Raw genomic sequence first — 14,347 nt, forward strand, 5'->3', positions numbered from 1 at the left:
GCTTACTGCTCTGGGCTATGGCTCAGGACAAACTACCCCTGCCACATGCTGCTTGTTAGTTGAGAACTATCACTAGCTCCAAGTCTTAACCACTGCAAGGATGATGTGGTAAGGATGGGCACTGATTTCATGGGCATCAGTCTCCCACACAGCTGCTGGGGGAGGGCACATTCCCAGGCTCTGCAGGGGCTCACAGTGACTCTCCAGGCCATGGATGGGTCTCTTCTCTTTGTCTTCCCATCTTTCTTGGGCATGTTAATGCCACCAGTCAAAACCCTCCTGCAGGTCAAGGAGAGTGTGGCCCTACGACTGCTGCTCCTGCCTGGATCCACAGGTGGGTTCTGCTCCTAGGGAAGACATGTTTTTCCTGAAAGGTTTTGCTACCCCTCAGCATTCCCTGTCTCTGCTGAGGGTTTTGGGACAGAGGAAAAATGAGCACAAGGTCAGTGGCAGAAGATGAATGGTCTGTGTGCAGCCATCTTGCACGTGGGTTTGGCAGATGTGAGGCTGATGCAAACCTAACTCCCTGCAAGTTCTCTGGGCTTGGTGCAGTAGCAGTGGATGGATTTACTGGGACACTGATGACTCTTGAGCTGCTAATTGGTCAGCCACAACATCCCCTCCCTTGCTTTGACTCATTAGCTTCCTAAAATGTTGGTTTACACCCTGGTGTTGTCTGCAAGGATAAAATTCAGTCTGTGTTTCCCAAGAGAAGGTGCTTCCCCTGTGAAATCACTCTTTTCAGTCTTCAGCATCTTGCTTTGCTGCTGTCTCACTGTGTCAGATCTGCACAGCAGGCACATCCCATGCTGTGCCCCAGGATCCTGCTCTGTCAGCAACCAGGACGTGGCTGGGAACTGCTTCCTTTCTGCTTCTCATCCCACCATAGAAACTGGTCCTGTAAACTGGGCATAACACCAGTCATCCACCTGCAGCACTGGGGGCTGCTGTCAGAAACCTGGAGCAGAGGAATCTGCAGGGGTTGTTTGAACAGGTTTGTCTCTTTTTGACTTTTTTCCCCCAAACTGCTTTACTTGGAGGTTTAGGAAAAACAAACAAACAAACAGACCTCTTCTAGGCAAATGTAGAAAAAAAGAAAATGGTAATTTGAAGAAGCTGGGTTGTTGGCTTTGGTTAGAGAGAGGCCTGTTTGCACAGAAGTATCTGTGTGCTCTTGGGGGAGACTGGGTTGGAGTGTATTTGAATTGCAAAGCGTTCAGGCCGTGCATGTACTCTGGCTCAGTGAGGAACAGTATGTAAAGAATGGAAAGTAGACTGAATTCATTGTCCTGTATGGTTTTTGGTGTGTAACCTTGGGAAAAAAAGATAAATCAACTTTTCTGTTGCACTGTGAAGCAAGCTTCGGATGGCTGTTCCTTAGATGCTGATTCATTTGCAGAGTTAATGCCAAGGTGTCTTTATAAAGTTCCATTACTGTTCTGCATTCAAAGCATAAAAATAATCTAGAGAGATTACAGAGAAGAACACACACAGCTCTTCCTAATAAGAGAGAGCTGCAGAGCTATTAATGGTCTCAGAAATGTCAGTGTGGTCCTTACAGCCCAGACAAGCCCAGCACCAAGCCTGTGCCAGACTGTCTTAGAGGAGACTGCTAATGTGCTGGTCACGTTTCTGTCTGAAAATGCTGTGACTGGGATAGCAACAAGGAGCACCCAGATAACAGCAGCTGGACAAGATTAAAGACTATTCTTTTCCCTTTGGTTTTCCCAGTGTACAGGGTGAGTTTGGCAGTATCTGGTATGTAATCAGTGTTGCAGCTGCCTCAGAGCCTGTTTAGGTGCCGGCGTTGTATCAGGGTCCTCTGACTTCTCTGGGTATCTTTGCTCTGAGGCATTTGTCATGGTGCCAGCCTGACCTGGATGCCCAGGTTATCTGATCACTGGAGGTGTCCGTGAGGAGCTGGGAGTCTCTTTTCCAGCCCTGGCATTTACAACAGAGGGATCACTTTCTCCATTACCTGAAATGGAGAATTTTTTAGCAATAAGGTTGTCCAAATGCTTTCACAAGTATGGTGCAGGTGCAGCCCTTGTGGAACCAGTCCCAAGGACAGGGGTTGAAGTGGTCTTGTTATCACTGTTCTGTACTTTTAAATCCTACAGCTTCCTAGGACAAAATGTCAGCTGTTCCTCCTGGTTTTGTTGAAGACTACTGAGCTGCACCAAATTTACACTAATTAGAGATCTAATGATTTATTTGTCTTCATTCAAGTCAGGAATCAGCTGCTGCATTTGTAAGTTGTATCACTCAGTCAGTGTGTCTGGGATGAATCAGGCTGTGACGTTTGGGGCTTTACACAAACACTTCTGCCCCACTTGCCAAAAAGAGTTTGATCTTGCACTGGTTTTTATTGCCTCCTGGAAGCTGTGCTCTGCAGTAAAGCAGATGTAACCAAAACCTGTTGCAAAATTGGCAAATTAACCCTGTTCAGCTCCCATCCATCTGCAGTGGGAGATAGCTGTTCTGTGGGGCTCACTGTGACATTGCACTCCAGTTCTAGTCCTCATGAGCCAATAATAATAATTAAAACTAAGCTTAAGGAAGTTGGGTGAAGCAAGGTGCTGTTTTCAGGTGTGACAGAAAGCTGAACTTAGGAGCCTCTTGGCATTCCCTGCACTCCCACACACTGGCAGCATCAGCTCTGCCTTTCTTTCACACCTTCAGGGCTCTGGCTCCAGGAGAGTCTCTAGGTTGCCTCAGTGAGGATGGGTCAGGGTCCCCTTTCTCTGCCTTTCAGTGCACGTGTGTGTGCACAGACCCTGCACACTTCCATCCTTCTGCCTCCCTGGAGCTCACCTGCAACCTGAGCTGGAGATCATGTGGACCACAGCTCTTCCTCTCGTGGTTTAAGCTCAGCTCAGATTCAGTTACCCTTAATCCACGTTTCCAGGATCAGGTAGGTGTGGAAACAATGCAAGGTTATCCCGCACTGAGCTGGTACAGCTTGTCTTCTGCCTTCAGTTCACAGCTTCACTGCCCATGTGTTGTATTATTACAAGGATATTGACCAAAAAAAGGTTTAAAATACCTGTGACTGGGCAGCTCCCTTGCAGCTTTTTACTGCAGATCAAGTGAAGGGATAACCAGTTTTGCTTGTGATCATGCAGTGTGAAAAAAATAATGCTGGGGGCTTGTACTACTCCAGAGTACAATGAGAGTCTTTAAATCTCTGCAACAGGCCAGGCAAGAATGGGGGTTATTCTGAATGAACAGTTTTGTCACCTTCCCATCCTGCAGTATTCAGCTTCCTTGTTTCCCTGGGCAAGGAGCTTAACAAAAGAGCTCTGTTTGAAACACACCTACACATTTAGTGATAAGGTGGGGCTTGGTTCAGCTCACCCCCCTGTCCACCTCCAGTTCAGCTTCCCTTAAGACAGTCCTGTCACAACAAACATTCAAAGGCAACGAGTGCCTCTTTTCCTTTCATCTTTTAGCTGCTGGGGAGAGAACGAGCTGTGCTTCTGCAGTCCAAAATTCTGGAAAACCTACTGGGGAAATGGTTCTGCCTCTCACTTTCTGCCATTGCTTTCCCATGTGCCAGTGCTAACTTGTGCCAGGAAGGGATCTGACCCTGACAAGTCCCTTTGTCACTTTGTACATTTTCCTGAGTTATTTTTCAGAAGCCCAGGCAGTACTGGGAGAGTCCTCTTTTGGTGTCTGGTTTACATCCACAGAGGACATTTTAAGCTACTTACTGACTTAGGATGTGCTGTACTGTGAAACTTTCAGTCAGACAAAGACTTTAAAGATATGTCACATTCTCCCCTTGCATTTATGCTCAGTAGGTGTCTGAGGCTGCCCTGCAGGCAGTGGTACCCCAGCAGTGGTACACGGGTCCAGTGCTGCTCCTCCCTCTCTCAGGAGGAGTTGGAAAGAGCAGGGGGAGAGATCCCTCAAGGAAAGGATTAAGGACAAACCCAAAGGCAGGGGTGAAAGAGTGCCTGTGTGGCATGTTCAGGGTGCTTGATCTCTAATCCTCTGCTCTGACTTTCCATGTGCTTTAAATAAGGTTGTCAGTGGTTTTTTTTCCTCCTACCAGCTGATGGAAGCCCTCCTTAGCCATGGTGACTGAAGCCACCAAAGGGCAGCTGTGCCATGCCATGCCAGGGGAGCCAGCCAGGCTCACAGGCTGCAGGGGACAGCTGGCTGCAAGGCCCTGGGGGACACCAGGGACTCTCTTATTGCTGCCACTTGGTTGTCACATCTCTTCCTTCCTTTTTATCAGCACTGAGGAGAGGTGGGAACAGCATTGCGTGGGCTCCTGCCCCCTCATGGTGTTTGATTCTTTAGATGACCTTCCCAGAAGTCATCTAAATGAAGGAAACCTTTCAAATGAAGGAAACCCTTTGGGTTTAAACTAGAACTTAAGAAGTTCCACCTCAACATGAGGAGAAACTTCATCCCTGTGAGGGTAAGGGTGCCCTGGCCCAGGCTGCCCAGAGAGGTTCTGGAGTCTCCTCCTCTGGAGCCTTTCCAACCCCCCCTGGATGTGTTCTGTGTGTCCTGCCCTGGGGGATCCTGCTGGGGCACGGGGGTTGGACTGGATGAGCTCTAAAGGTCCCTTCCAAGCCCTGACACTGTGATAACATTCCATGATTCTTTGGAGAAAAGGGCTCCTGCAGGAGCTTGGTGCAGTGCATGGGAGCCCACACACAGCTTGTCGTCTCAGCTCAGCCCTGGGAAGGGGTCCCCAGGCTCATCCCCAAGGGGTACCACTCCTGGTTGGGAGGTGGAGGGGAAGACCCCCCCCTCAGTGCTATCCTGCTTGTCTGCTCATGCCTGTGGCCTGGGAAAAACGGGGGGGAGTGGGTTGTTGTGAAGGTCTGGAATGGTGGGTGATGGCTGCTCCATTGGCTTGGAAGAGACAAGAACATAGCAGTGAGCCAGCAGTGAGCAGGAGCAGGTGTAAACGTGGCTGTTGGTGTTACTTCTTGTTCATCTTCCTCGGAAGAGCTGGCTGGTTCCTGACTTTCAAAACCCTTCTGCTTTTACCTAGACGGAGTGAAACTCCAGGCCGACCTCACTCCTGGCATTCAACCAAACTTGGGGAGAACCAACCCGATCCCAGCATGATGCAAATATCTCAGGGTATGCTTGGCACCCCCTGGCATCAGTCCTACCACTCCAGGTAAGCACTGCACAGCTGTGGCCCTGTGCTGTGTAGGCAGAGATGTAAATGTGTGTGTGTGCTTTTTTTGTTCAGTATTTTTTGCCCTGTGCTGACACAGCTCCTACAGGTGCAGAAATCAGGCTCCCCAGTCCTGTGTCCACCCTTGTTCCTGTGTCATGCTGGCCTCAGGGAGGCTCTGCCTCATGCCCAAGGATGTGTCTTGATGGTACTGATTACAAGATCAAGGCCTAAATCTAGAACACAGAAGAGAAGGGATAAAAGATGTGGGAAAATGTTACTGGTTGCCTCCCAGGTTTACAAACAGCCAGGGTTAGGATTAGTTAGGGAGGCCTTGGTTCCTGTTTGGTTACCCAGATAAAGTGGCCATGTTTTCCTGCCCTAAAATGCTCTGTGAGGTGATTAACAGCTAAGAAATTAATTACTTTAAAAATCCCTCTCCCTGTCAAGATGGAAATCCACTGTCAGGGTGTTAGTGAGGCCATGCAGTATGGTGAGTAGTGGGGAGGAGAGCTGCCTGGGCCAGACATACCCATCAGCTACCACAAGCAGCCCCAGAGGTTCCTGGAGGTAAACCCTGGGGCAGCTTGAGAGGGGACAAGTTTAAATTCTTCCCTGGGAGGATTTTCCCTGAAAGGGTAGGAGGGTTTCAGGAGCAGGAAAACACTCCCTTGTAGCCACTGGGATTTCAGCATCATTTCTTTTACAGTCAAGACTGAGCCTTGGCAGAGGGGAGGAAAAAGAGAGCAGAGAATTAAAAAAAAGTGAGGGAATGGTTGCAGAAAAAATGTATGTTTGTCTCTGGCCTTCAGCACAGACCGTGCTCCAGCAAATTCATTTCCCCCCGAGGGACTTTGCTTCCCAGCCACAGCTCCTGGCAGAGCCTTTGGCAGCCTGGCCTTGTCTCCTGAGGCCTGAAGAGGAGCATGGGGAACATCTAGTGGCCAGCTGGCCCCAGCTGCTCTGGGCATTGCCAGGGAGATATTTCTTTAAACCTAAAATAGAGTGGTGCATTTAAATGATTAAAGCAGCTTTAGCCTGAGATTTGTGACATCTCTTTCTGCCTGCCTCTGTGTTCCCCTGCATCTCTCTGCTGCTTTTTCCCCTTCTGCCTCTCCTCATCCTTAGCAGCCATTTTCTGGGCCTGTGGGTGTTAATCCAGCAGGGTGGAAGTGACTGTGGCTGGGATATGATCTGGAAGCAGCTTTAGATTCTTCAGCAGACTTCCTCAGGGGAGGCTCTTAGCAAATGTACTGCTGCCTCCTTCACCCCCAGGGCTGCCGTGCATCCCCAGCTCCCCCACCTCCTGGAACACCTTTGGGTTTGTTATCCCACTCAGAAATGGAGTTTTCCTTTCCCTTTGCCACTGGCTGCAGCTTGCACCCTAGCAAAACCAGGCTCCTCTCAGTTTCTCCTTCCAGCTCTGAGCTTTGCCCTGCCACCCTGGGCCACCAGACTTGCCTTTCATGGTGCTCTCCTGTGGCTCTGCCAGGACATCTCATGTAGCTGCTCAGGGAACTAATGACAGTGATATCTCAGGGAGGGGAACAAAGGGAAGGAAAGTGAAATCCTCTGGCTATGCTCTGCAGTCCTCAGGAAGAGATGAACCAGGGGAAACTCCACAGAAATTTGTGATATCCCCATGTGAGGTGGTGTAAGAACTTTGTCTAGGAGAAGGAGCTCCCTTCCCACTGACAGCAAGAGCTCTGAATAGCCTTTTTGAAGACATCTCTGGTGGCCACAAGTGCTCTTTTAGCACTCATCTGTCTCAGAGCAGGTGCCAAGGTGGACCTGCAGCTGCTGAGCTGTGTCAGGAGGTGGCTGTGGGGACTTCCTGGGACATCCTCAGACTCTTTCTGCCATGGCACCCCCTCTTGCCTCCAGGCCCAAACACATGCAGCTCTTCTCTGCCCTGTCAGTTTAGTTTTCTCGCAGCAAACAAACTCTCCTTGAGACAGCTGGATTTCCAGGAAGCCTGCCAGGGCATGGCCTTCATCTCCATAAAAAGAAATGAAACGGGAAAAAAAGAAGGAGATTAGATTCCCCCCAAAATGCCTCTCCTGCTCCTCTCCTCCTCCTCGGTGGCATTGCTGCTCATTCAGCTCTCCAAGTGCTTTGGATAGGTTTGAGGGGTGGGGATGATCCTCCCTGGCTCCAGAGATGCACTGTCTTTCTGTCTGCATTCCCCTCCCACCCTACCCTGGTAAATAAGAGCCATGTGTTGCAATGTCAGGCAGTTCCTCTTTGTGAACTGGGATGACTGCAAGCAGAGAATGGAGTAAGGCCCAAATATGGGGTTTCATCTGCACTTCTCAAAACTAAACATCTTGCTTCTGAGCTCACTTATAAGTCGTTGCGCCTCTCCTCTGCTGACAGTGAGTTTTTACTCTTCTCTCACTCTTCCCCAGCTCCTCAACCAGTGACCTCTCTGGCTATGAGCATGGCTACCTGAGGAGAAGTCCTGACCAGTACAGCTCACGGGGCAGCATGGAGAGCTTGGACCACTCCTGCCCCAGCTACCACCCTTGTCACCTGTCCCCAGCCAAATCCACCAACAGCATCGACCAGCTCTCCCACCTTCACAGCAAGAGAGACTCTGCCTACAGCTCCTTCTCCACCAACTCCAGCATCCCCGAGTACCCCGCTCCTCCCTTCAGCAAGGAGCACTCCTGCTCCATGGATCTGCATTCCCGGGGAGGGCAGCAGGAGGGGATGAGGCAAGCTGACATCAGGTACATCAAGACAGTCTACGATGCCCAGCGAGGGATCTCCCAGGAGTACGAGGTGAAGTCCCCCACCTTGCTGCCCAGCTGGGAGGCCCGGACCTCTCCCGAGGGTCGTGCCCAGGGCAGGTTCCACAGCTTCAGCAGGCACAGTGCTGCTCCCTCCTGGGCACAGCCAGCACAGGGCTCCTGGGACAGCAAGAGCCACCCCCCCAAGGGACCTCCCTTGCCTCCTGCTCGCAGCGACAGCTACGCAGCCATCAAGCACCACGAGAGGCCCAGCTCCTGTGCCAGCTTTGATCTGAACAAGCTGGGTCGAACACAGCCCAAAGGGACTTGGCCTCTGCTCGTCAGCACCCTGTCCCAGGGACCTCTGCTGAAAACCCCCTTTGGAGAAGGGCATCTGCACACCCTGGTGGAGAAGAGCCCAGAGAGCAGCCCCACTGTGAAGCCCAAGCAGAGCTATTCCCAGCCAGCCCAGCCAGGGCAGCCCCTGCTGCCTACTGGTGTCTACCCAGTACCTTGCCCGGAGCCTCACTATGCCCAGGTGCCCCAGCCTTCTGCAAGCAGTAATGGGACACTTTATCCAGCCCTGGCCAAAGAAAGTGGGTACCCAGCTCCTCTTCCAGTCTCTTACGACAAGGCTGTAACTAGCAGCACCCTGGGCTGTGATGAGAATGGAAACCAAAGCACTACAAACAGATCAACCATCTTCTACCAGCCCCCAGGAGCTGAGAGGAAGCACGATGCTGCAGAAAATCTTCTCCAGCAAAAACCTCCCAGCACGGCAGTCCCAGAGGTCTGCCTGACCACGTCTAGAAAGGAGGAGCTGTTACCCCCTTACAAGGTAGCACACAGCAACCGAGAGCCAACAAGTGCCACACAAGCCTCCAGACACAGTTTTCAAGTCCCACAGCCCCAGGTGAGGGATGCCAGTGAGAGAAAAACCCATTACCAGCCCAAAGAGGACTGGACAGCTGAACCCCGGGAGGACAAAAATGGCAACACACAGATTGAGAGACATGTTGCTGCTACTGCTCACCACCACTGGGGGCACAGCAAGGCCAAGCAGTATGGCTTCTCCTCTTTGCAGAACATCCCAGACTGCTCCAGGAGGCAAAGCAGCTCTGAGCTTAAAGAGGTGCAACCAGGTGAGGTTTATTCCACCAAACTCTCCTTCTTGAACAGCAGCAGTAAAGAGGAGAAGGATCAGAGAGGACAGGGACAGAAACAGTGGAGTGATGTGGACCTTCCAGCCTATGGGAGGCAGGAGGAGGAAGGCACGAGTCTCATTTTGTTCCATGCTGCTGAGCCAAAGTGTGAAGAGCCTCCTTCTCCCCCAAAGACCTCAGATTTTGGGAGGAGCCGTCTCAGCTCCAGCAGCACCCAGAGCTTTCCCTATGGCAAACCTGAGGCCAGCAAGCCCCGCTGCTCCGTGCTGGAGAAGGTCAGCAAGTTTGAGCAGAGGGAGCAGAGCACTCCCTGGCCCCAGAGTGCAGGAGTGCTCAGCTTTGGGCAGCACTACGGGCCCAGCAGGCTGAGCCAGCCCCCCAGTGCAAGGTGCTCTCTGCACAGCCTGGAGGACATGAGGAACAAGCTCCGGGAGCCCAGCGAGCCAGGCAGGGTCTCCAGCCCCTCCATCAGGAATGGGAAGCTGGAAGAGGCCGACTGGTGTCCTGTAGAGCTGCAGATGGTGGCTGCAGTGAAACAGGGGAGACCCAGCGAATACTACACCCTGTGTCCTGAAAATGAGGTGCAAATAAGGGCAGCTCAGTTACCCAGGAGTAAAAGCACATTCCAGCTGGGAGGTGAGCCTGAGAAGGAAATCCTCTGGAAGGATAACATCCAGGATGCCCACGGGTCACAGCTGGACACACCCTTTAACAGGGCCTACAGGAACAGCATTAAAGATGCCCAATCCAAGGTGCTGAGGGCCACTTCTTTCCGTCGCATCAGCCCCCCCTTCGGGAGCACACCCAAGAGGACGGCCCAGAGACCCGCCTCAGCCCACGTGGGCACAAGGAGTGTGGCAGCATCTCCCCACACCCCCAAGGAGAGGCACAGTGTCACCCCGACAGAAGGCAGCCTGGCTGCCCTGGAGCACCCCAAGGCTCAGCACGTCCTGCGCATCGGGGGCCGGAAGCGGCTGACGGCGGAGCAGAAGAAGCGATCCTACTCGGAGCCAGAGAAGATGAACGAGGTGGGCATCTCCGACGGGGAGTCCTCCCCTTTCTCCTTCCAGAAAAAAAGCATCCATTTCGTCTTCCCGGAGAACACGGTGGCCGACAGGCGTAAGATCTTTGAGAGGGATGGCAGAGCTGCCTCCACCGCCAGCCTCTCCAAGCCCCAGCTGAAGCAGCTCCAGCAGAACGCCCTGGCCGACTACATCGAGCGGAAAACGGGGAGACGCCCGTCCTCCCAGGAGCTGGGGCTGCTGAGGGAGCCTTCCCACACCTCCTACCTACACCTGGGAGGCCCAGACAGCCAGAGCCTTTCCTCTGCCTCCAGCATGAATTCCCTCCAGGATCAGAACCTTTACCGCCGGAGGGAGTCTGTGGAGCGGGTGGGCAGGGCGGGGAGGATGTCCTCTACCCTTCCTCCTGGATTGCTGGGATGCTGGGATACAGGGGGGGATGAGAAGAAGGGGCAGCAGGAGAGCTCGGTCACCAGCAGACTGAAAAAAGAGAGGTGCTGGGATTACAGAGGCAAACCAGAGCTCACCAAAGGCACACAGACAGACCCTCCGGGCTCACAGGGCCGGCCTTGCTATGGGAAGCAGGAGCAGGTGTTGGAAACACCCAGCTCTGGCAGGAAATCTGGGAAGTCAGTCTCTGTGGAGGACCTGCTGGAGAGGTACGACAGTCAGACAGCCCCTGTGCACGTACGCTCCAGGTCGTCTCCCACGGCGGATAAGAAACACCAGGTATGTGTGTGGGACCAGGTCACACGTGCTCTGTCAGCCCCTCTGAGAGACAGAGAGGACATCAGAGGACAAGCTGATGCTCAGTCACCACTGTTACTTTGCTGGTTAGAGAGGTTACCTGTATGGTGAGACAGAAACCTTGTGTCTGTTTGAATTACCAGGTGCCTGCTCTGAACATTTGCTGGTGGGGTGCTGCTGCTCTTCAGCTTTCTCACTGCTGGGGCTATCTTGAGGCTTACAGTGGTGTTCTTGCTGCTCCTGACATTACACCTGAGGTGTCTTCTTACTCAGAGAAGCACTGATTGCCCTTCTGCTGGGATCTGTCTATCTTCTGCTTGGGAGTCTGGATTGACAGGAAGCTGAAGAGGAGCCAGCAGTGTGCCCAGGTGGCCAAGAAGGCCAATGGCATCCTGGGCTGGCTCAGGAACAGCGTGGCCAGCAGGTCCAGGGAAGGGATTCTGCCCCTGTGCTCAGCCCTGGTGAGGCCACAGCTTGAGTCCTGTGTCCAGTTCTGGGCCCCTCAGCTCAGGAAGGAGATTGAGGTGCTGGAGCAGGTCCAGAGAAGAGCAAGGAGGCTGTGAAGGGATCCAGCACAAGTCCTGTGAGGAAGGGCTGAGGGAGCTGGGGGTGTTCAGGCTGGAGAAGAGGAGGCTCAGGGGAGACCTCATCACTCTCTCCAACTCCCTGAAAGGAGGTTGGAGCCAGGGGGGGGGTTGGGCTCTTCTCCATCAGTCAGACAAGAGGCCATGGGCTTCAGCTCTGCCAGGGGAGGTTTAGGTTGGATATTAGGAAGAAATTCCTTACAGAGAGGGTGATCAGGCATTGGGATGGGCTGCCCAGGGAGGGGGTGGATTCTCCGTGTCTGGAGGTTTTTAAGAAGAGACTGAATGTGTCAGTCAGTGCCATGGCCTGAGAACTGTGGTGGTAATGGATCAAGGGTTGGACTTGGTGATCTCAGAGGTCCTTTCCAACCCAGATGATTCTGGGATTCTGTGGTCATGACAATGGTGATGGGCTGTTGCTGCTCATCTGCCTTTGCCCACTTTCCTGATGCGAAGGAGAGAAAATTAAAGGCTGCTTGAAATTATCCTGGCTCCTGCTGTTCCTGACAGTGCTGGGAAGTGCTCAGTGGAGGCACTGCCAAGTAACCATTATGTTTTGCCTCCAGCCCTGGAGAGAAACATTGCAGAGAAAACTGAGCAGAGACCCTGGCCACTCCTCCCATGTCCCCTGCTTGGCATTTGGGAACATTGCCCTGATGTCACCAACAGGGAATCCGACTGTCTCTGATGATGGTAAATAGCAGAAGCAGTCCAACTTCTGAAAGAACAACTGCCCAGGCTGGCTCCTCAGCTGCCTGACATCTGTTCAGCCCTATTTAGGTAACTGCAGTGGGGGAGCAGTGCTGGGGCTGCTGCCCCATCCCCGTTTCCATGTTGGGCTCCATTTATCACAGGGAGAGAGGACAACCCAAACGTGTGGACAGGCTCCTCACTCCACATACTCTGGGTGTTTGGACGCTGGCACACATTTTTAAGGCAGCTGAGATCCAGGACATCTCCTTTTACTCTTGCACTTGCTGCTGGCCCAGGACAGATGATCTGTGTGCAGCCAAGGAGGAGGCCTGGGCAGTGCCTCAGAAACAGGCAGACAGGGGATGGGGGAAGGAGCCATCCTCCCAAACTCATGGTGTGCTTCATACTTACTCTCTGTCCTCTCTCAACAGACCTCAGATCCCACACTGCATTTTTAAATAGAATTAGAAAAGCAGCTTGTGAATATCAAGTGACTGGAATGCATTTCCCCAACCACTGCTGTCTCATCCCATCACCAGTATTTTTCCACACCAGCCAGGCATCAGGCTTATCTCTGCAGTTCTGTCACAGCTGCTGATGGTGAAGAGGACAGTCCTTAAGAAAGTTAGGGTGGAGGCCAGGCTGCAGCTCTGTCTCCCAGACCAGTCAGAACAGCAGCAAAAACAGCCATCCCAAAAGAAGAGAATCACTAAAATGTCTTTTTAAATGACCGAGGGGACCACGAGCAGCCCAAGTTCATTTTTACCCAGCCCCCTCTCTTTGGGCAGGGGACATACAGAGTGGTTCCCAAGATCTTTATTTTCCTCTGGCTCATTCTTAATCCTGCACATGTTCAGCAGCCAGACCAGAGTTGCTGTCTGGAGGAAGGTGATGAACAGCAGTGCAGACCTGCTCACAGGGCCTTAGTTCAAGTATAGGAGAAAGAGCCCTTCCAGCTGTTTCCCAGAGTGATTTAGCTGTATCCACTTCTGGAATGGGGATTTACTCCCAGAGCCAGCATGGCACTTGTGAAAATCCTATTACTAAATCCTAATTCAAGAAAGCATGTTTAATTTCCAAGGTTTGTAGTCCAGTCCATGAGTGTGTCTGAAAGGGAAGTGTATGTTTAAGTGCTCTCTTAATGAGATTTGTGTCTGATCTGCCTCTGATACCAACCCACAGCTATAAAAGCAGGGGACAAGGTCAAAACAACAGGGTGTTTTTTTTATATGATTTATTTAATTTTTATTTTGCCTTTCTGAGATCTTTTTGTGGGAAACGTTTATTTCCAGTTTAGCAACAAACTTCTTTGCCTCAGTGTCTGTTTTTCAAGGCCTTGTGTCCAGCATCTGATGCTCCTTTCAGGCTGCATATAAATCACATGGCAATGTCACTGCAGGAATTTGTTTAAAGATACCAGGAATTTGATAGCTGTGTGGAATTATTAGCTCTCAGCCTTCAGAACACATTCTCAGCCTTCCTTCCTCTCTGCTTTTTCAGTCTGCCTCAGCCTGCATATCTCCCAGCTCCCAGGCTCCTAAATCAAGATCTGCACTTACCCTCCCTCTGCAGCAACACTGACCAAAAAAGCAAATTACTGAGGATGTGGGGAAAGGAGGGGGGGGGGAGGGTGTCACCAAAGTGCTCCCTGCTGGAAAGATTGTACAGGAGAAAATATGAACCCCTTCAAAAGCAGGCTTAGCATTGGCTTTCATGTCTCCTAATAGCCTGGTGTCCTGTGGTGGGAGCTGCAGGGCAGAGGGACTCAGATTCCCAGAGGTATTTCAGCTGAAAAAATTCTCTGGTTTTAGATGACATCAGTCCCTACAGAGGAGGTGGTTCCTGCACTTTGGTTTGCAAAAGAACCAAGTGTCAGACTTTGTGATGTTTTTCAGCACCTCTGCCTGTGGCTGGGAGGCATTCAGTGTCCCAGCCCTGGTTTGGCACAGATTGTTCACTGCTGAACTTCAGGCTGGTTCTGTGGTGCCTCAGCTTCTTGCTTGCCTGTAAAACTGAGGGGAACACCACTGGTACTCCTGAGCGTGTTCTAGAAGAGGCAAGGACTTGTTGGGGTGTTTTTAAAAAACACATTTCACTGAATAAGTCTGCCTGTTGGTCCACAGCCCATGCTGAGGAGAGCAGGCAGGTCCTCTGAGCAGGAGCAGGGTGCTGGGAGGTGGATCAGGGTGCTGGGAGGTGGATCAGGGTGCTGGGAGTTGGTACACCACGCTGGAGTGTTCCTACCATCTGTACATGGCAC

The 14,347-nt window shown here is 52.0% G+C and overlaps 1 protein-coding gene across 2 annotated transcripts in view; it reads left to right on the plus strand.

Annotated features, from left to right (window-relative positions):
* SHROOM3 (shroom family member 3) overlaps positions 1–14,347 on the plus strand; it is a 44,881-nt gene that overhangs the window by 17,988 nt on the left and 12,546 nt on the right. For both annotated transcript variants that reach the window (XM_030450241.1, XM_030450243.1), the window contains exons 3-4: positions 5,015–5,146; positions 7,555–10,792. In XM_030450241.1, coding sequence (XP_030306101.1) covers positions 5,088–5,146; positions 7,555–10,792 — 3,297 coding nt within the window. In that variant the 5' untranslated portion in view covers positions 5,015–5,087. The remainder of the gene's footprint in view (positions 1–5,014; positions 5,147–7,554; positions 10,793–14,347) is intronic.

The sequence above is a fragment of the Calypte anna genome, chromosome 4A (assembly GCF_003957555.1).
Source record: "Calypte anna isolate BGI_N300 chromosome 4A, bCalAnn1_v1.p, whole genome shotgun sequence".
NCBI classification, from domain to species: Eukaryota; Metazoa; Chordata; class Aves; order Apodiformes; family Trochilidae; genus Calypte; species Calypte anna.